Consider the following 18,653-nt stretch of genomic DNA (forward strand, 5'->3'; position numbering starts at 1 on the left):
GGCCTGATTCTCACAGTCTCCAGTTGATGTTGAGATGTGTCTGTTAACTCTGTGAAGCATTTGTTTGGGCTGCAATTTCTGAGGCTGGTAACTCTAATGAACTTATCCTCTGCAGCAGAGGTAACTCTGTGTCTCTTTCTGTGGCGGTCCTCATGAGAGACAGTTTCATCATAGTACTTGATGGTTTTTGCGACTGCACTTGAAGAAACTTTCAAAGTTCTTAAAATGTTCCGCATTGACTGGCCTTCATGTCTTAAAGTAATGATGGACTGTCGTTTCTCTTTGCTTATTTGAGCTGATCTTGCCATAATATGGGCTTGGTCTTTTACTAAATAGGGATATCTTCTGCCTACCACCCCTACCTTGTCACAACACAATTGACGCATTAAGAAGGAAAGAAATTCCACAAATTAACTTTTAACAAGGCACATCTGTTAATAGAAATGCATTCCAGGTGGCTACCTCATGAAGCTGGTTGAGAGAATGCCAAGAGGCAAAGGGTGGCTACTTTGAAAAATATAGAAGATATGTTTTTGGTTACTACATGATTCCATATGTGTTACTTCATAGTTTTGATGTCTTCACTATTATTCTACAATGTAGAAAATAGTACAAAAAAGTAAAACCCTTGAATGAGTAGGTGTGTCCAAACTTTTGACTGGTACTGTATATGAATAATGTATTTGTCCCATTTAAATCGATGCTAATCTATAAACCGTCTATATTAGTTTCTATTGCTTTCATAAAGGAGCAAGATCAGAGAAGGGGACTACAGTATTCATATAAAAGTATATGGTACTGTGTCATCCTTGACAATACATTATACATTATAAATAGAACACTGAGTTTTACCTGAGGAAACCTCTGGTCCTAGTCATATCAAAGAAGTTGGTACTCAGCTATGGAATTATGGGAAGTGTAGTTCTTGTAATCCCTTGTGAGCACCAGAGTGGCTGTGCTGGGGTGTGTGAATGGACTACGTTCTCAGGGGGAAAGGTTTGTCTGGGGTGTAGTTGAGTTTGGCGTCCATGAACATGGCCAGAGTCCCCAGAGTAGTGATGATGACAAACAGCCACAGGAACAGCCTGTCCACCACGATGGCTATGTACTGCCAGTCTCCTGTCTCCTATAGGGAGGAACACACACAGGCACACACACAGGCACACACACAGGCACACACACACACACACACACACACACACACACACACACACACACACACACACACACACACACACACACACACACACACACACACACACACACACACACACACACACACACACACACACACATACACACACACACACACACACACACACACGGACAGAGGAATGTGCGCACACACATGCACGCACGCAAAGAGACATAGAGACACGAAAGCATGTAAGTAATGAAGAAGGAAGCACAGTATGTCTGCAGTGACACATGGACATCACCAGGGCATGCTGGGAACACTGACTGTGCTCTGGGATGAGAGAATGGAGATTAATTTAATGAGCATGGGGAAGTTTGTGTCTGTGTGTGTGTGTGTGCCTCTGTGTGTGTGTGCATGCTTGCCTGTGTATGTGTGTATGTGCGTGTGTGTGTGTAGCTCACCGAGTCGGTGCCATCCTGCTTCTTCAGCTGCTCAGCCATGTACGTGACGGCAGCGATGGCTGACTTGAGGTCCGGGGGGAGGATCAGACAGTAGTTGTCACTGTCAAAGAACCTCTGGAGCTGTACTGTACTCTCACTCCTGAGAGGGGGAGAGAGGGGGGGGGGGGGGGGGGGTGTAGAAAGGAGGAGAGAGAGAGAGAGTGGGGAAGAAGAGAGAGAGCACAACGGTGTATGAATTTGAGAAGAAACGCAAACACACACAAACAAATAAATGCTAACAACAAATGTAGTTAATCATGGGGAAGTCAGAAGTGTCATATTTCTGTCTGTCTTTTACCATTGAGGTTTCCAGAGGACATACCTATGTGTCAACTAAACTTCATTAGTCTTCTCTACACATACCAGTGTGTCTGTTGTGGCATGTGTCCCCTCCTCCAGGTCTCTGAGTGACAGTGACAATCGTGTCACAGAGGTAATGTTGGGACAACGTATTGTGGTGCTGGTATGACATTTACATTTAAGTCATTTAGCAGACGCTCTCATCCAGAGCGACTTACAGCAGTGAGTGCATACATTTGACAATTTTTTTAGTACTGGTCTCCCCGTGGGAATTAAACCCACAACACTGGCACCATGCTCTACCAACTGAGCTACACGGGACTCTGACCCCTAAAGGTATTCCTGCCTCCCACAGCTGTTCCATAGCAGTATTGTTGCCAGAAAATCCATCCTGAACACTACCTTACGCTAGGATATATTTTTTATGTGGGGGCTCGACAGAGGCACTGACTACCACTGACTACCACTGACTAACACTGACTAACACTGTCTGTACCATGGGAAACTACGGTACTTCTAAGATGGCTATTATTTACTGCTATAGCATTTAAGTAATACTTATTTGACATAAACTCTATACTACATTGTCCAACCGCGCAGTGTACAAAACCACACCAGAACATAAACCAATTCACATAGAGAACAGACTATGAACATGAAAGTTAACATATGAAACTGTATCCCGTTGGTTGACAAATGATGTGAGCAATATTTTGAATGATATTGAAAGAAAAAGCATCTCGGTCAAGGACGTACGTTTCCTATAAGGTTTATAACAGTGGCCTGATCCTTCACACATCCGATACAAGGCCCAACACTGTGGCCCAGGCATCAACACAGCACAAATAATGTAATATACACCCAAACATATGTCCTTTAAATAGCTTACGTCATGCACAGACATACATAGCACCCTACAGACCTGCCACCCTATAGTAGCAACACCACTATGTTGGGTCAACCTGCTCCACAAACAGGGTGTTAAGGGGTGACTGCCACGCACCCCTGTCCTCTGCCGCCTCTCACCTCTGGTCTTCTGTCCCCTCTCACCTCTCACGGTCCCCACTCTTAGGTCTCCCCCCTCTCACTCCTGTCAATCCAAGATACCTCTAACACTCACATAACAGGCTAGTCTATCCATATATCACTAATTCAGTATCACTGTCTTCAAGCCCCAGACCAGTGATGGTCTCTGAACATGTAGGTACCACACCATTCATGTACAGTTGGTCTAAGAGAATTATCTGTATAACTTGAGGCACAAGTTCCTGGAACTTTCAATAAATTCCTTGGTTTTCCAGAAATTCTGTTGTTATTCCGGGAATCTTCCAAACATGATTTCGGGTGAACCAGTGAATTTATTTTGCAACCTTAGGCATATGTCATGCCAGTTGTGGCTGGTGGAACTTTGCGGGGGACGGGCTCATTCATTCATTCACCAATTCATTCACCAATTATTATGAGCCGTCCACTCCTCACCAGCCTCCACTGTGTCTAGTTCACATGACGTTCTTTCTTTGGGACTGTTTAATAGTCACACAGCCGCCGAGAGATGTGTTTGTTCATTAGCCAGGAACAGGGCTATTCAGTATCAGTTATCACCTCTTCAGGGAGGCCAGACTGGCACCAGGACATCATAACCTTCTGGCACCACAGAGACTATGGGCCATAGTGTGCGTTTGTTTGTGTGTTTGTGTGTGTGACACCGGCTCCATCTGTCTGTGGTAATGAATAGAAGCCCTGGAATGTTGCTGGCACGCAACAGGCAGGACGGAGCATAGCTAGACCCTGAGCTGTGAAGACACACACACACACACACACACACACACACACACACACACACACACACACACACACACACACACACACACACACACACACACACACACACACACACACACACACACACACACACACACACACACACACACACACACACACACACACAGCAGAGAGAGAGCGTTGACTCACTACACACTCCAAGGGAACAGTTGAGTTGACACTGGCGCCATCGTTCCCATTCGCCTTGAAGCAGAGCCATCTTCTGATAGAGTAACCTCTCCATCCCTCCATCCCTCGCTCCACATCAAAACCCACAAAATCCTCCTCTACTTTGATCACTCAACACCTCTCCCTATACTCCACACTCATCTACCAGCCACCCTTCTCTCCCCTCCCTCCAACCGACTGCCCCATCCCGCTCTTTCGGGATTACCCCTAATGGCCAAACCAAACAGAGGCTTATGCCCTGGCGACTGTGGATGGGGGTCTGAGGCTTAGCAGGCCTGAATATGATGCCTTTGGCCTGGGATGAGTAGTGCCCACCAGCCCTGGAGATCCATGGGTCTCTGGGTGTTTACGAGCCCCACTCTGGGTGGTGAGACTAGGGTGGTACTCACAGACTACTGAGGGGCCAAATGAATCTGTCAGATATTTATCATCACTGAGTGGGATGTGGACAGTATAGTGGAAAGTATAGTCGGAACTACTGCATTTAGAGGAGGCTATCCACGGAGAGCATAATAGTGCCCGCGGAGAGTATAGTATAGTATAGGCTATGAAGAGTATAGTAGAGTATAGTAGAGGCCATGGGGAGTATCGTAGAGTATAGTATAGTAGAGGCTGTGGAAGAGTAGAGTATAGTAGAGGCCATGGTGAATATAGTAGAGTATAGTATAGTAGAGGGTATGTAGACTACTGTAGACTCTACTATATATAGTAGAGGGCACGGAGAGTATAGTAGAGGCCATGGAGAGTATAGTATAGTATAGTAGAGGGCATGGAGAGTATAGTATAATATAGTACAGTAGAGTAGAATATAGTAGATGCTATGAAGAGTATAGCAGAGTTAAGTAGATGCCATGGAGAGTATAGTAGAGTATAGTAGAGGGCATGGTGAGTATAGTATAGTATAGGACATGAGGACTATAGTGTAGTATAGTAGAGGCCATGGATAGTATAGTAGAGGCCATGGATATTATAGTAGAGTATAGTAGAGGGCATGGTGAGTATAGTATAGTATAGGACATGAGGACTATAGTGTAGTAGAGTATAGTAGAGGCCATGGATAGTATAGTAGAGGCCATGGATATTATAGTAGAGGCCATGGAGATTATAGTAGAGTATAGTAGAGGGCATGGAGAGTATAGTGTAGGACATGAAGAGTATAGTAGAGGCCATTGATAGTATAGTCGAGGTCATGGAGATTATAGTAGAGTAGAGGCCATGGAGAGTATAGTTGAGTATAGTATAGGGCATGGCGGGTGTAGTGGAGTATAGTAGAGGCTATGAAGAGTAAAGTAGAGGCCATGGAGAGTAAAGTATAGTGGTGTATAGTAGAATAGAGTATAGTATAGTAGAGGCTATGTGGAGGAAAGTAGAGCACATTTGAGGCTTTGGAGAGTATAGTTGAGTATAGTAGAGGCTATGAGTATAGGAGGAACATTACCTACTGTGCTAGACTATTGGGATGGTATAGAGTATAGTAGAGTATATTAGAGGGTATAGAGGTGGGAGGGATAGGAACTAGGTTCCCAGACTATAGCAGATTATGATGATATAGCACATATATACATCTATTGGCCAAAAGAAGATGATACTACTGCCAAGCCTGGGCACACAATGTACCTAACTATAATAAAGCTGGCACAGGAGAAAAAGGGATTTATACTTTGCCTCAGGATAGTGCTGAAAAGAAGATTCATGCTTTGGCTAGCTTGTATTCAGTCGAATAGAAATCTCTTCACCACCAAATCTTTGTAGCCAAGACGACTGTCTCAAACCGAAAGCAATTAGCTGTGATCTACTGGTGGATCCCTGGTCTGCGTGTGTTAGTTGATACCTTACCTGCCTCTCCAGGGTAGGACCAGTTCAGGGTTGATCTTCCTGAAGAAGTACTCTCCCCCCGGCCTGCGTCCGTCGATGCTCTGGATGGGCGTGTCATCACTAGGCTCCTCCTCCAAAGGCTCCTCTGGGTGGGGCCTCTGCATGCCCAGGTACTTCGGCAGGAAGTGGATGAACACCTGGATGAGAGGTCAAATGTCAAGGTTTTAGCAGGAAGTAGCAAATATATGGCCCCTTGGCATTGAACCAGCGCAGAAGCAGGGAATTGCATAGAGATATATTGCAAAGATAATGAAGAAGAAGAATGCTGAGGATCCTAGTTTATACCTCATACAGACTCCACCGTCCATAGCACCGCCATGTAGGCTACAGCTCACCTTGCGCACCCAAGGGGGCATAATGTGTGTGTAGGGGGTCCGATGGTGCAAGTTGAGGACCACCACACTGAGGATGACTGAGAAGGTGACCAGGATCATGGTGAACATGACATAGTTAACAATAAGAGGGATGGCCAGGGAGGTCTCGGGGACCTTGTCAGCCAGCAGTAGCATGAACACAGTGAGAGCGATGAGGACAGAGATAGACAGGGTCATCTTCTCACCTGGGAGAGAGAGGGAAACACAGGGCTAAAACATGGCGGCTATGGATCTACTGCAGTTGTCTGGCCAGTGATAAAGACTGGGCTTAAACATTATGAACCACCTTATGACAAATATTGCTTCTTTTACAACTGCGGACCACATTAAGTTGGTTCATGGGCCACATCTGGCCAGCAGGCTGCCAGTTTGAGACACCTGCTCTAATTATTTTTTAAATAAACCCTCAAGAAGTATAAACAGACTACATAAACATCGTACCCAGAGCACAACATATATTCTTACTGATACTTCCTTGCTGTGTAATCAACAATGGCATGTTACCCATCTCAATTTATCATAGAGATGGAAAGACGGCACACATCCTATCTTTGTGCTAGGTGTGCCCTCTATCCGGTTCTATGTTACACATGCCAATGAGACATAATGTGCATATGTGGCATAGTGTGGCATGGGACTGACATGCGCCAGGTGGTAGATAGAAGACAAAGATGGCCAGGACCATGGTGAGGATGCAGGGCACGATGATGTTAACGACGTAGAAGAGAGGCTTCCTCTCGATGATAAGATAGAAGGTGATGTCTTCATACAGGTCCTCGGGGTTCACGTTCTTTCTGCTGGGCTTATGGCAGATCGCCCACTCCCCGTTCTCTGTGAAAAGGGAAAGGGAGATGAAGGGCAGAGGGGAGATGGGGAAAGGGGGAAGCAGTGGGAGGAGCGGAGAGGTGTATGATGGGAGAAAAGAGAAGAGCAGAGAAGAAAAAAGAAGAGGAGGTAAGAAAAGAGAGGCCAGAAGAGAGAAGAGAAGAGAGAGGACTCTAACCAGTGAAGGTGTTCTCATCTATGATAATCTCATGTATTTCCTCTCCTTTCTCATCCAGGGCATACTGCAGGTCCACCTCTGATGAGTCGTAGGTGTAGGAGCGGAACACCATGGTGCAGTTCTGCCAGTCAAACGGAAAGTACGCCACCTATAGGCAAAGAAGGTTATTACAGAGTGGGAGTGCTGATCTAGGGACCTGATCCTAGATCAGCAGTCCTACTTTGAGAAGCTCTATGAATACGGGCCATGGTTCATTACCTCTATTGGTTAATAATAATATAATAATTTATTGATAATGTACCTCTATAGGGCAGCTGCTGCGGTAGATAGCAGGAGGCAGCCAGTTGACTGTCCCATCACTGTAGACCAGCACGTTGACATACAGAGCCACGTCAAACTGACCATCATTACTGTGTGGATAAGGAGGTCACATAAAGGGCAATCAGGAGTCATGTGATGCATATTTTATTAATCTAACCTTAATTTAGAAAGGGGATTCCAATTGAGACCAAGGTCTCCTTTTCAAGGGAGCCCTGCATCGTTGCTCTGTCATTGTGGGGTGTTGTGTGTAGATTGAAAAAAAGAAGAAGATATATATTAGAATAAGGTTGTAACGTACCAAAATGTGGAAACAGTGAAGGGGTCTGAATAGTTCCGAATGCACTGTAAATTAATAAAAAATGAAAACCTGAAATCTCTTTAGTCAATAAGTATTCAACCCTTTTGAATGGCAAGCCTAAATGCTGTATTTCCATGAGTAAAACGTTGCCTAACAAGTCACATTATGAGTTGCATGGACTCAACACACACATCACTGAGTACCAATCTTTATATTTTAAAGCATGGTGGTGGCTGCATCATTTTATGAGTTTGCTTGTGATTGGCAAGGACAAGAGAGTTTTTTTGTATAAAAAAAGCAGAATAGAGCTAAGCACAGGCAAAATCCTAGAGGGAAACCTGGTTTATTCTGCTTTCCAACAGACACTGAAGGTTCCTGAGTTACCTAGTTACAGTTTTGACTTAAATTGTCTTGACAATGTATACAAAGACTTGAAAATGTCTGTCTAGTAATGATCAAAAACCAACTTGACAGACCTTTAAGAATTTTTTATAGAATAATGTGCAAATATTGTACAATCTAGGTGTGCAAATATCTCAGAGACTTACCCAGAAAGACTCAGAGCTGTAATTGCTGCCAAAGGTGATTCTAACATGTATTGACTCAGGGGGTTGAATGCTTATGTAATCAAGCAATTATTAACATTTTTTTTTGCAAATGTCCAAATTTTTCTTCCACTTTGACATTACAGACTATTTTTTGCAGATCGTTGGCAAAAAAATGACAATTAAATCCATTTTAATCCCACTTTGTAACACAACAAAAATGTGGAAAAGTCAAGGGGTGTGAAGTAGTTCTAAACAAAACTGTAGGTTACTTCTAAACAACACAGTAGGTTACTTCTAAACAACACTGTAGGTTACTTCTAAACAACACTGTAGGTTACTTCTAAACAACACTGTAGGTTACTAAACAACACTGTAGGTTACTTCTAAACAACACTGTAGGTTACTTCTAAACAACACTGTAGGTTACTTCTAAACAACACTGTAGTTTACTTCTAAACAACACTGTAGGTTACTTCTAAACAACACTGTAGGTTACTTCTAAACAACACTGTAGGTTACTAAACAACACAGTAGGTTACTTCTAAACAACACTGTAGGTTACTTCTAAACAACACTGTAGGTTACTTCTAAACAACACTGTAGGTTACTTCTAAACAAAACTGTAGGTTACTAAACAACACTGTAGGTTACTTCTAAACAACACTGTAGGTTACTTCTAAACAACACTGTAGTTTACTTCTAAACAACACTGTAGGTTACTTCTAAACAACACTGTAGGTTACTTCTAAACAACACTGTAGGTTACTTCTAAACAACACTGTAGGTTACTTCTAAACAACACTGTAGGTTACTTCTAAACAACACTGTAGGTTACTTCTAAACAACACTGTAGGTTACTTCTAAACAACACTGTAGGTTACTTCTAAACAACACTGTAGGTTACTTCTAAACAACACTGTAGGTTACTTCAAAACAACACTGTAGGTTACTTCTAAACAACACTGTAGGTTACTTCTAAACAACACTGTAGGTTACTTCTAAACAACACTGTAGGTTACTTCTAAACAACACTGTAGGTTACTTTTAAACAACACTGTAGGTTACTTCTAAACAACACTGTAGGTTACTTCTAAACAACACTGTAGGTTACTTCTAAACAACACTGTAGGTTACTTCTAAACAACACTGTAGGTTACTTCTAAACAACACTGTAGGTTACTTCTAAACAACACTGTAGGTTACTTCCAAACAACACTGTAGGTTACTTCTAAACAACACTGTAGGTTACTTGTAAACAACACTGTAGGTTACTTCTAAACAACACTGTAGGTTACTTCTAAACAACACGGTTGTAACGATCATCTTCATCTGAGGAACAGGAAATATCGGACCAAAACGCAGCGTGATAAGTGTCCATGTTAATTTATTAACTGAACACGAAAAATACAAAATAACAAAGTGAATGAAAGAAACGAAAATCGAAACAGTCCTGAAAGGTCCGACAACACAAAACAGGAAACAACTACCCACAAACACAGGTGGGAACAGGCTACCTAAGTATGGTTCTCAATCAGAGACAACGATTGACAGCTGCCTCTGATTGGGAACCATACCAGGCCAAACACATAGAAAAGGACAACATAGAACAAAACATAGAATGCCCACCCCAACTCACGTCCTGACCAAACCAAAATAGAGACATAAAAAAGGAACTAAGGTCAGGGCGTGACAACTGTAGGTTACTTCTAAACAACACTGTAGGTTACTTCTAAACAACACTGTAGGTTACTTCTAAACAACACTGTAGGTTACTTCTAAACAACACTGTAGGTTACTTCAAAACAACACTGTAGGTTACTTCTAAACAACACTGTAGGTTACTTCTAAACAACACTGTAGGTTACTTCTAAACAACACTGTAGGTTACTTCTAAACAACACAATAGGTTACTTCTAAACAACACAATAGGTTACTTCTAAACAACATTGTAGGTTACTTCTAAACAACATTGTAGGTTACTTCAAAACAACACTGTATAACTCAAGAAAAGCTCTGGGAGGATTGTTATGGATTGTTCTCAAATCGTTTGATAGTGATTGACGTCAGAGCTACTGAAGTTTCAATGACAAACTGATTAGTATTCCGTTGATGACAGTATGAACACTGTGTGAGTCTGTAGCAGCTGGGAAAGTCACTGTCTTTTGTTTTGACTTCATACAAGCCTCTTGGCTGATGTTTAGAGAACATTTGGTACTGTCTGATTAGAATATAAAGGGCCTGCTTCCAAGAGGCCCTTTTGTTCTGCTCTAGAGGTGTGCTCACTGAATTATTGTATTAAATCGGATAGATTTTTGATTGATGTTTTCATCGACTGCTCTCCTTTTGGTTCACATGAAAAATCCCTTTACACCAGCATTACCCACTACAATTGAGAGGTAGAGCCTACATGCAATGTGTTTAAATGATCACAGTGTTACGTGGATTGATATATATTTTTTTGTGTCATTGGAAAATAACTCTTAATTCAAATGTTCTAATTAAGTAAAAGGCAACCCTGTCACTTGGTTTGCAATTGAGCTGAGAGATGGGGCTGAAGGAATTCAATCATGCTCAAATTCATAGATGGAGATATGGATGCATGGACTGGCAGTCCACAAGATCAGCATGATAGTTTTAACATCATCTTTTGAAGCTTTTTATAATTGAAGATTCCTGTTACTGTAATATGGAAAATATCTGGATTAGGCAATTGCATAGTTTCAAAAGAAAGCATGCATTCCTTCCTGCACTTGGACAAACTCGTATTCTATAGCTGAAAATATAGTCAATGGATTGCCATACCTGGAAATGTTAGCCTTTGACTCAACCTGTCACCATCTAAATGTATTTGTTGGGTACTGTATTTCTTAATACTTGAGGTTGGTGGAATCCAAACAATGAGTGTTGAGGCATGCTACATCCATTAAAGGGGGAGTGGAAGTTTCTTATTTTCGACTTCGCTAAAGGGTTGTTTTTGCTGTAGACGAGTCACGAGAGACCAGGTAGTACTGATAACACTAGAAAACTGTCTCATTGCTTGGTAGAAGCTGTTTGTAGGTTACTGCTAACTGTTCCACTCACTCTTCAACAGCTTTTTCTGGTGACATCGATCAGAATGTCACAGACCCAATAGATGACTTCTGGGTCTGGGCTCAGTCTCAAAGGCAAAATCTTCATAATGCCTCCCATCATTGAGTCCTGGGAAGAGGAGAGCCGTGAGGACAACACCAGCCTGATTCTGTCCATCTCATTAAAGGTGGGCCTGGACTGTCTGATCCTGTCCATCTGCCTGTGCCGGCTTCACACCTCCTTCATGAGCGGCTGTGGCCTCTCCGTCTTCCTGGTCGGCATGGCGTTGGCCTGCGCCATGGAGGCTGTGTGGTTCCTCGGACCTGCCTGCTCCCCAGTGTCCAAGTGCTTCCTCTTGGAGCATGCCTCGGACATGTTCAACGAGCTGCCTCTGCCCATGCTAGCCCTGGGGCTGCTGGACTATGCCGCCGAGCCACGCTACGCCGGGTGCCACACCGCCCCCTGCAGAGCCCTGTGGAACTGCTACCTGACGCTGCTGGTGTGGGTGCTGCCCGGTGTGCGCTCCTGCTGTTCAGCTGTCAGTAATCTCATAGAAGTCGAATACGAGGGAGGGAAGAACCCTTTAGTGTGCGTGGTGCAGTAGTCTGTGATAGTGGGGCATTTCTCAGTGGGGATCTGCATAGGCATCTCCTGTGTGCTGCTGCCCCACTACAAACAGCTGTCCTCAAGACTGGAGGAGGCCAACAGGCTGATAGAGCAGTGGGATGACGTCAACCCAACGCTGCAGAGCAACTTGAGCTTCGGGTATGCCCAAGTTAGGGCAGCTAGGGGCCAACGAGGACGAGGAGAATGCATCCTTTACGTCCTTTACGTCAGTCTGACTTGGCTTCAGCAAAACGTGGGCATCTTACCTGGTCATGTGCATCGCCTGTGAGCTCTTGGGCCTAGTGGTCCCAGCATACATCGGCGTCAACCTCCTGCGGTTTGAGTGCGCCAACAGCTTATTGGTGGGGCTGGTGTTCTGGCTCAAGAGCGACTGGCTGGAGCCTTACAGCGATCTCCCTGATGGCATCTGCCAGTTGCAGGTTTTATTGGCACTTAAGTAGAGGAGCCGTTACAGACTCTGAGAAGCATGGACAGAAACCCATTCCTGCATTTACAGTTGAAGTTGGAAGTTAACATACACTTAGGTTGGAGTCATTAAAACTCGTATTTCAACTACTCCACACATTTCTTGTTAACAAACTATAGTTTTGGCAAGTTGGTTAATAACCTCTACCGAGCACCTACCCCGGGTCCGGGAGCACCCCCCACCCCCCCCCACACTGATTAGCATCGCTAGCATAGCGTCACAATTAAATAGTAGCATCTAAATATCATTAAATCACAAGTCCAAGACACCTAATGAAAGATACAGATCCTGTGAATAAAGCCACCATTTCAGATTTTTATAATGTTTTACAGGGAAGACACAATATGTAAATCTATTAGCTAAACACGTTAGCAAAAGACACAATTTTTTTACTCCAACAGTTTTTTCCTGCGTCAGTAGCTATCACTAATTCGACTAAATAAAAATATATATAGCCACTAACCAAGAAACTACTTCATAAGATGACAGTCTGATAACATATTTATGGTATAGCATAGTTTTTTTTTGAAAAATGTGAATTTTTCAGGTATAAATCACAGTTCTACATTGCAGCTGCAATCTGAAATAGTGCCGACGCAGCCAGAACAATTACAGAGACCAACGTCATATAACTAATTACTTGTCTTAAAACATTTCAGAAAAAATACACAGCGTACAGATATTGAAAGCCCAACATCTGGTGAATCCAAACAATATTTCTGATTTATTAAATGTTTTATAGCGAAAACAAAATGTAGAGCTAAATTAGCATAGCCACGCCAGCCAGAACCAGCTGGGCGCCCCCGACCAGTTCACATGCACGACAGATATATGAAATAACATCGTAAATTGGGTCTTACTATTGCTGATCTTTCATCAGAATGTTGATCAAGGTGTCCTTAGTCCTGATGAGTCGTTCAATCCATTCATAATGGCAACTTTCCCTCTTCATTTAGCATATGTACTGGTCGACTGGCCAAAGTAAAAAAAGTCACAGAACGGAACACGGCAAAACTCCCGAAAAAATTCAAATAATCTGATTAAACTATATTGAAAAAACATACATTAAGATGATATGGTCACATGTATCAAACAAACTTCGAGACGGAGATAGTTTTCATCCGTAACGGCAGCAAAACAGAAGACAATCGCACCTACAAATCGCGCGATTCAGAGAACCGGAAGTTGTCGGTCACGCGAAAGAAATAGGTCTTATTTCACGTCAGTACAAGATAAACAAAAAATTTCTCCTCTGACGTCCTCTTGACACCCAGAGGAAGACGAATGAAGTGTGTTTCGGGTCATAGGTGGCGTGACCATATATAGGCAGAGCGTTGAAGCGAGCATACACATCTTGCATTCTTCTTCTTGGTCAGGGAAAGTGCTGTCGAATGACTTCTGTTTCACTCAGAGACAAAATTGAAACGGTTTTAGAAACTATAGATTGTTTTCTATCCAATGGTATTAATTATATGCATATAGTAAGAGCAATAATTGAATAAGAGGCAGTTTAATCTGTAGAGGAAATTATGCTAATGCGAAAACAGCACCCCCTGTATTCTCAAGAAGTTTTTAAGACATCAACTTTGTGCATGACACAAGTAATTTTTCCAACAATTGTTTAGAGACAGATTATGTCACTTATAATTCAATGTATCACAATTCCAGTGGGTCAGAAGTTTACATACACTAAGTTGACTGTCCCTTTAAACATCTTGGAAAATTCCAGAAAATTATGTCATGGGGGTGCTTTGCTGCAGGAGGGACTGGTGCACTTCACAAAATAGATGGCATCATGAGGCAGGAAAATGATTTGGATATATTGAAGCAACATCTCAAGACATCAGTGAAGAAATTAAAGCTTGGTCGCAAATGGGTCTTCCAAATGGACAATGACCCCAAGCATACTTCCAAAGTTGTGGAAAAATGGCTTAAGGACAACAAAGTCAAGGTATTGGAGTGGCCATCACAAAGCCCTGACCTCAATTCTATAGAACATTTGTGGGCAGAACTGAAAAAGCGTGTGCGAGCAAAGGAGGCCTACAAACCTGACTCAGTTACACCAGCTCTGTCAGGAGGAATGGGCCAAAATTCCCCCAATTTATTGTCGGAATCTCGTGGAAGGCTACCCGAAACGTTTGATCCAAGTTAAACTATTTAAAGGCAATGCTACCAAATACTAATTGAGTATATGTAAACTCCTGACTCACTGGGAATGTGATAAAATATTAAATAAATCAGTCTTTCTACTATTATTCTGACATTTCACATTCTTAAAATATAATGGTGATCCTAACTGACCTAAGACAGGGACATTTTACTCAGATTAAATGTCAGGAATAGTGAAAAACTGAGTTTAAATGTATTTGGCTAAGGTATATGTAAACTTCCGACTTCAACTATAGCTAATTCAAAACACTGTAGGCTTCTCTTAACAACACTGTAGCGTAAATAACACAGAAGAGATAAATGCATATCCCATGAAACTGATTTAGATCAAATGGTTGATGTGCAGATAACAGATGAACGTTTCACCTGTAAAACTTAACGAATTATCATTCACGATTGACAGTAAGAAATGTGACCACAAACAATTGTGCGTAAAGTATAGGTAAAGAAACACATTTGCAGGATGTTTTTCAGCTCTGAGGAAAAGCAATGTGGGGGGTGGGACAGGGCCAAAAGAAATATACAAGGCCCCAGTTTTAGGCACATCTAAGGAGTGCAGAGTTTTTCCTGTTCAGTGTCACATAGTCAGGAAAAACTCTTGGTGATGGAACCTGGATGGTGTTTCTGCTATTCTAAACTCTTGGTGATGGAACCTGGATGGTGTTTCTGCTATTCTAAACTCTTGGTGATGGAACCTGGATGGTGTTTCTGCTATTCTAAACTCTTGGTGATAGAACCTGGATGGTGTTTCTGCTGTTCTAAACTCTTGGTGATAGAACCTGGATGGTGTTCTCTGCTATTCTAAACTCTTGGTGATGGAACCTGGATGGTGTTTCTGCTGTTCTAAACTCTTGGTGATGGAACCTGGATGGTGTTTCTGCTATTCTAACCTCTTGGTGATGGAACCTGGATGGTGTTCTCTGCTATTCTAAACTCTTGGTGATGGAACCAGGATGGTGTTCTCTGCTATTCTAAACTCTTGGTGATGGAACCAGGATGGTGTTTCTGCTATTCTTAACTCTTGGTGATGGAACCTGGATGGTGTTCTATGCTATTCTAACCTCTTGGTGATGGAACATGAATGATATTCTATGCTATTCTATTTTGGTGCAGGACAGGAGTCTCACTTGTTGATGAGGTAGATATCTGGCCGCCACACCTTGTTGGGAGGAATCCTGAGGACATCTATATTATCGTAATCCTCTGGATTCCATGATAATCTGTAGTCGGTCCACGCCTAGAGAGAGAGGGAGGGAGAGAAGGGGGGTTAAAGAGAGGGAGGGATAAAGAGAGAGAGAGGGATAAAGAGAGAGAGAGAGAGAGAGAGAGAGAGAGAGAGAGAGAGAGAGAGAGAGAGAGAGAGAGAGAGAGAGAGAGAGAGAGAGAGAGAGAGAGAGAGAGAGAGAGAGAAGCAGCAAAAGAGATACAGTCACAATGTGAGGAGGAGATAAAAAGAAAGGACACAATGGGAACAGAGGTGAAATCATTACTGCTTTTGTCTGGTGTTGTTGTCATTTATAACGTGGCTGCCGCAGTCTCATTGACATACACACACACTGCACTGTCACACACACTCAGGCCCGCTCCAATACCAATTAGCTCCGCAGACCGATGGAGCGAGGGAAGAAGAGACGGGCGAAAAATGAAAAGAAAGAAAGAAAGAGACGGAGTGTGAGAGCAAAAGAGCAAGGCTGCATGCGTGAGGGATAAAGAAAGAAATCATTTGCCATGATAAAAAGTGACAAATCCCATTTTTGAAAGAACGTGGAGATGAGAAGAGAGGGAGGCAACGAGGGAGGATTAGCGGAGAGATGATGAAGATAAATGCTTGACGCTCACCATATTCATGAACACATTGGTTGTCATCTCCTCGTTCTTCTCATTCTGTCCAGAGAGATCGAGACATTAAGCTGGAGGAGAGTTTCATTCTGCTCAGAGAGTTAGAGACATTACGCTGGGGGTGAGTCTCATTCTGCCCAGAGAGATAGAGACATTAAGCTGGGGGAGAGTTTCATTCTGCCCAGAGAAATAAAGACATTAAGCTGGGGGTGAGTTTCATTCTGCCCAGAGAGATAGAGATATTAAGCTGGGGGTGAGTTTCATTCTGCCCAGAGAAATAGAGACATTAAGCTGGGGGTGAGTCTTGTTGTGCATGGCAGCCCGCTATACTCAATCCTGTCCTAGGAAAGCATAATTGGCTATGCAAGATTGGAGGCTCTATGTCGCTGAGAGAGGGCTGGCTGGCAGGATAGTTGGCAGTGCCAAGTGTGTCTGTGTGTGTGTGTCCTCAAGAGCAAGTTTGTATTTGTTTCTTTGTGTCTATGTATGAATTGTTTGAGTGGTTATGTGTATGTGTCTGTGCGTGTTTATTTGTGTTATCGTGTGTATGTTTATATGTGTGTTCCGTGTGCGTGTGTGTGTCGTACCAGGCTGACGAGCTGGGAGAGGGTCATCCCCACGCGGACCTGGACTTTCTCCTCCCATTGTTTAGCTGGCCGGACCTTCAGGTTGTAGTTCTGGAAGATCTTCTGGTGAAGCAGCCTCTCTGTCTCTGACGCACCTGGAGAGAGATAGAGAAAGAGGGAAAGATGGAGAGAGAGATTGAGGGAGGAGGGGGAGGGAGAGAGGTGAAGAGAGAGTGAGAGAGAGAGAGGGGGAGAGAAAAATAGAGAGAGGGAGGGAGGGAGAGAAAGCAAGAGATGAGAGATACCGAGAACGAGAGAGCAAGAGAGAGATGGAAATAGAGAGAGAGCGAGACAGAGAAAGAGAGAAAGATATGGAATGAGAAGGGAACAAGAGAGAACAAGAGGAGAGGCTGAGGGGCTGAAACAACAAGTGAGGAGCAGGTGGTGTAAAATGGGTAGCAAAGGTGATCTGTACTGCAATCGATATCAACTATTGTACCACAAGTTCAAAGAAATATCTGGAACAGCCTCAAAATATGAGATCAAAACAGATTCTAAACAGAATGATCACACAATGGAGTGTTAATGAGCTTCGTTAAACGTTCCATTTGATCTCTGATGAAAGAACACTTTACTTTGATCTTTCATTCTTTCAATGTGGACTTCTGGGGCTGTAATTATCAAGCTTCTTAGAAAACATCTAGGATGGGCTCCCTCCTGTCCATGTAATCGTATTCATCAGCGCTCATACTCTAAGACGCTCAGTAAATATGGGCCCTGATTTAAATTTTTGCTTCGATCAAACAGTAATATTCTACCAATCTACCAAACTATGGACATCTCTCTCAAACTCTCTTTCCATATGTCTATCTCTCTATTTATTTTGCCTCTCTGTCTCTTTATATCGCTCTACCCTTCTCTCTCTTTTCGACAGGTCATTAACTCCCTCATTCCCTGTCCTCTATCACAGTCACTCTATCACAGTCTCGCTGCCTCTCTCTTTCTCTCTCTCCCCATGTCTCGCTCTCCCTCTTTGCCTTTCCATCATTCCATTTCCTTCTCTCTTTATCTCCCTTTCCTTCTCCTTCTCCTTTCCTCTCTCTTTCACTTTCTCTAGCTCCCTTTCCCTCCTTCCCTCCCTCCTTCCCCCTTCTCTCCTCCCCCCTCTCCCTCTCTTTCTTTGGAGGAAATCATAAAATCCCTGATCCCTTCATACCTCTCCTGCCTGGTTGCCCTCCCCAGAGAGAGAGAGGGGGGACACATACAATGACACTACACCACCACAGTAGGCACCCAGGGGAGACAATGGCCTAGAGGATACCAGCTAGCATGGGGTTGATGTTTGAGAGGGGAGACAATGGGTTAGAGGTTACCAGCTAGCATGGGGGGATGATTGAGAGGGGAGACAATGGCCTAGAGGTTACCAGCTAGCATGGGGAGATTAGAGGTTACCAGCTAGCATGGGGGGATGATTGAGAGGGGAGACAATGGTCTAGAGGTCACCAGCTAGCATGGGGGGATGTTTGAGAGGGGAGAGAATGGCCTAGAGG

The 18,653-nt window shown here is 43.3% G+C and overlaps 1 protein-coding gene across 1 annotated transcript in view; it reads right to left on the reverse strand.

Moving 5' to 3' along the window:
- Nucleotides 1-633: 633 nt before the first annotated feature.
- Nucleotides 634-18,653, reverse strand: part of chrnb1l (cholinergic receptor, nicotinic, beta 1 (muscle) like) — a 19,526-nt gene continuing 1,506 nt past the window's right edge. The window contains exons 2-11 of the mRNA XM_055900920.1: nt 17,125-17,258; nt 16,538-16,582; nt 15,826-15,935; nt 7,502-7,610; nt 7,201-7,348; nt 6,840-7,028; nt 6,159-6,382; nt 5,785-5,960; nt 1,600-1,738; nt 634-1,126 (exon numbers count right to left, since the gene is read on the reverse strand). Of these exons, the coding sequence (XP_055756895.1) occupies nt 977-1,126; nt 1,600-1,738; nt 5,785-5,960; nt 6,159-6,382; nt 6,840-7,028; nt 7,201-7,348; nt 7,502-7,610; nt 15,826-15,935; nt 16,538-16,582; nt 17,125-17,258 (1,424 nt within the window). The 3' untranslated portion in view covers nt 634-976. The remainder of the gene's footprint in view (nt 1,127-1,599; nt 1,739-5,784; nt 5,961-6,158; nt 6,383-6,839; nt 7,029-7,200; nt 7,349-7,501; nt 7,611-15,825; nt 15,936-16,537; nt 16,583-17,124; nt 17,259-18,653) is intronic.

Source organism: Salvelinus fontinalis, chromosome 36 (assembly GCF_029448725.1).
Source record: "Salvelinus fontinalis isolate EN_2023a chromosome 36, ASM2944872v1, whole genome shotgun sequence".
NCBI classification, from domain to species: domain Eukaryota; kingdom Metazoa; phylum Chordata; class Actinopteri; order Salmoniformes; family Salmonidae; genus Salvelinus; species Salvelinus fontinalis.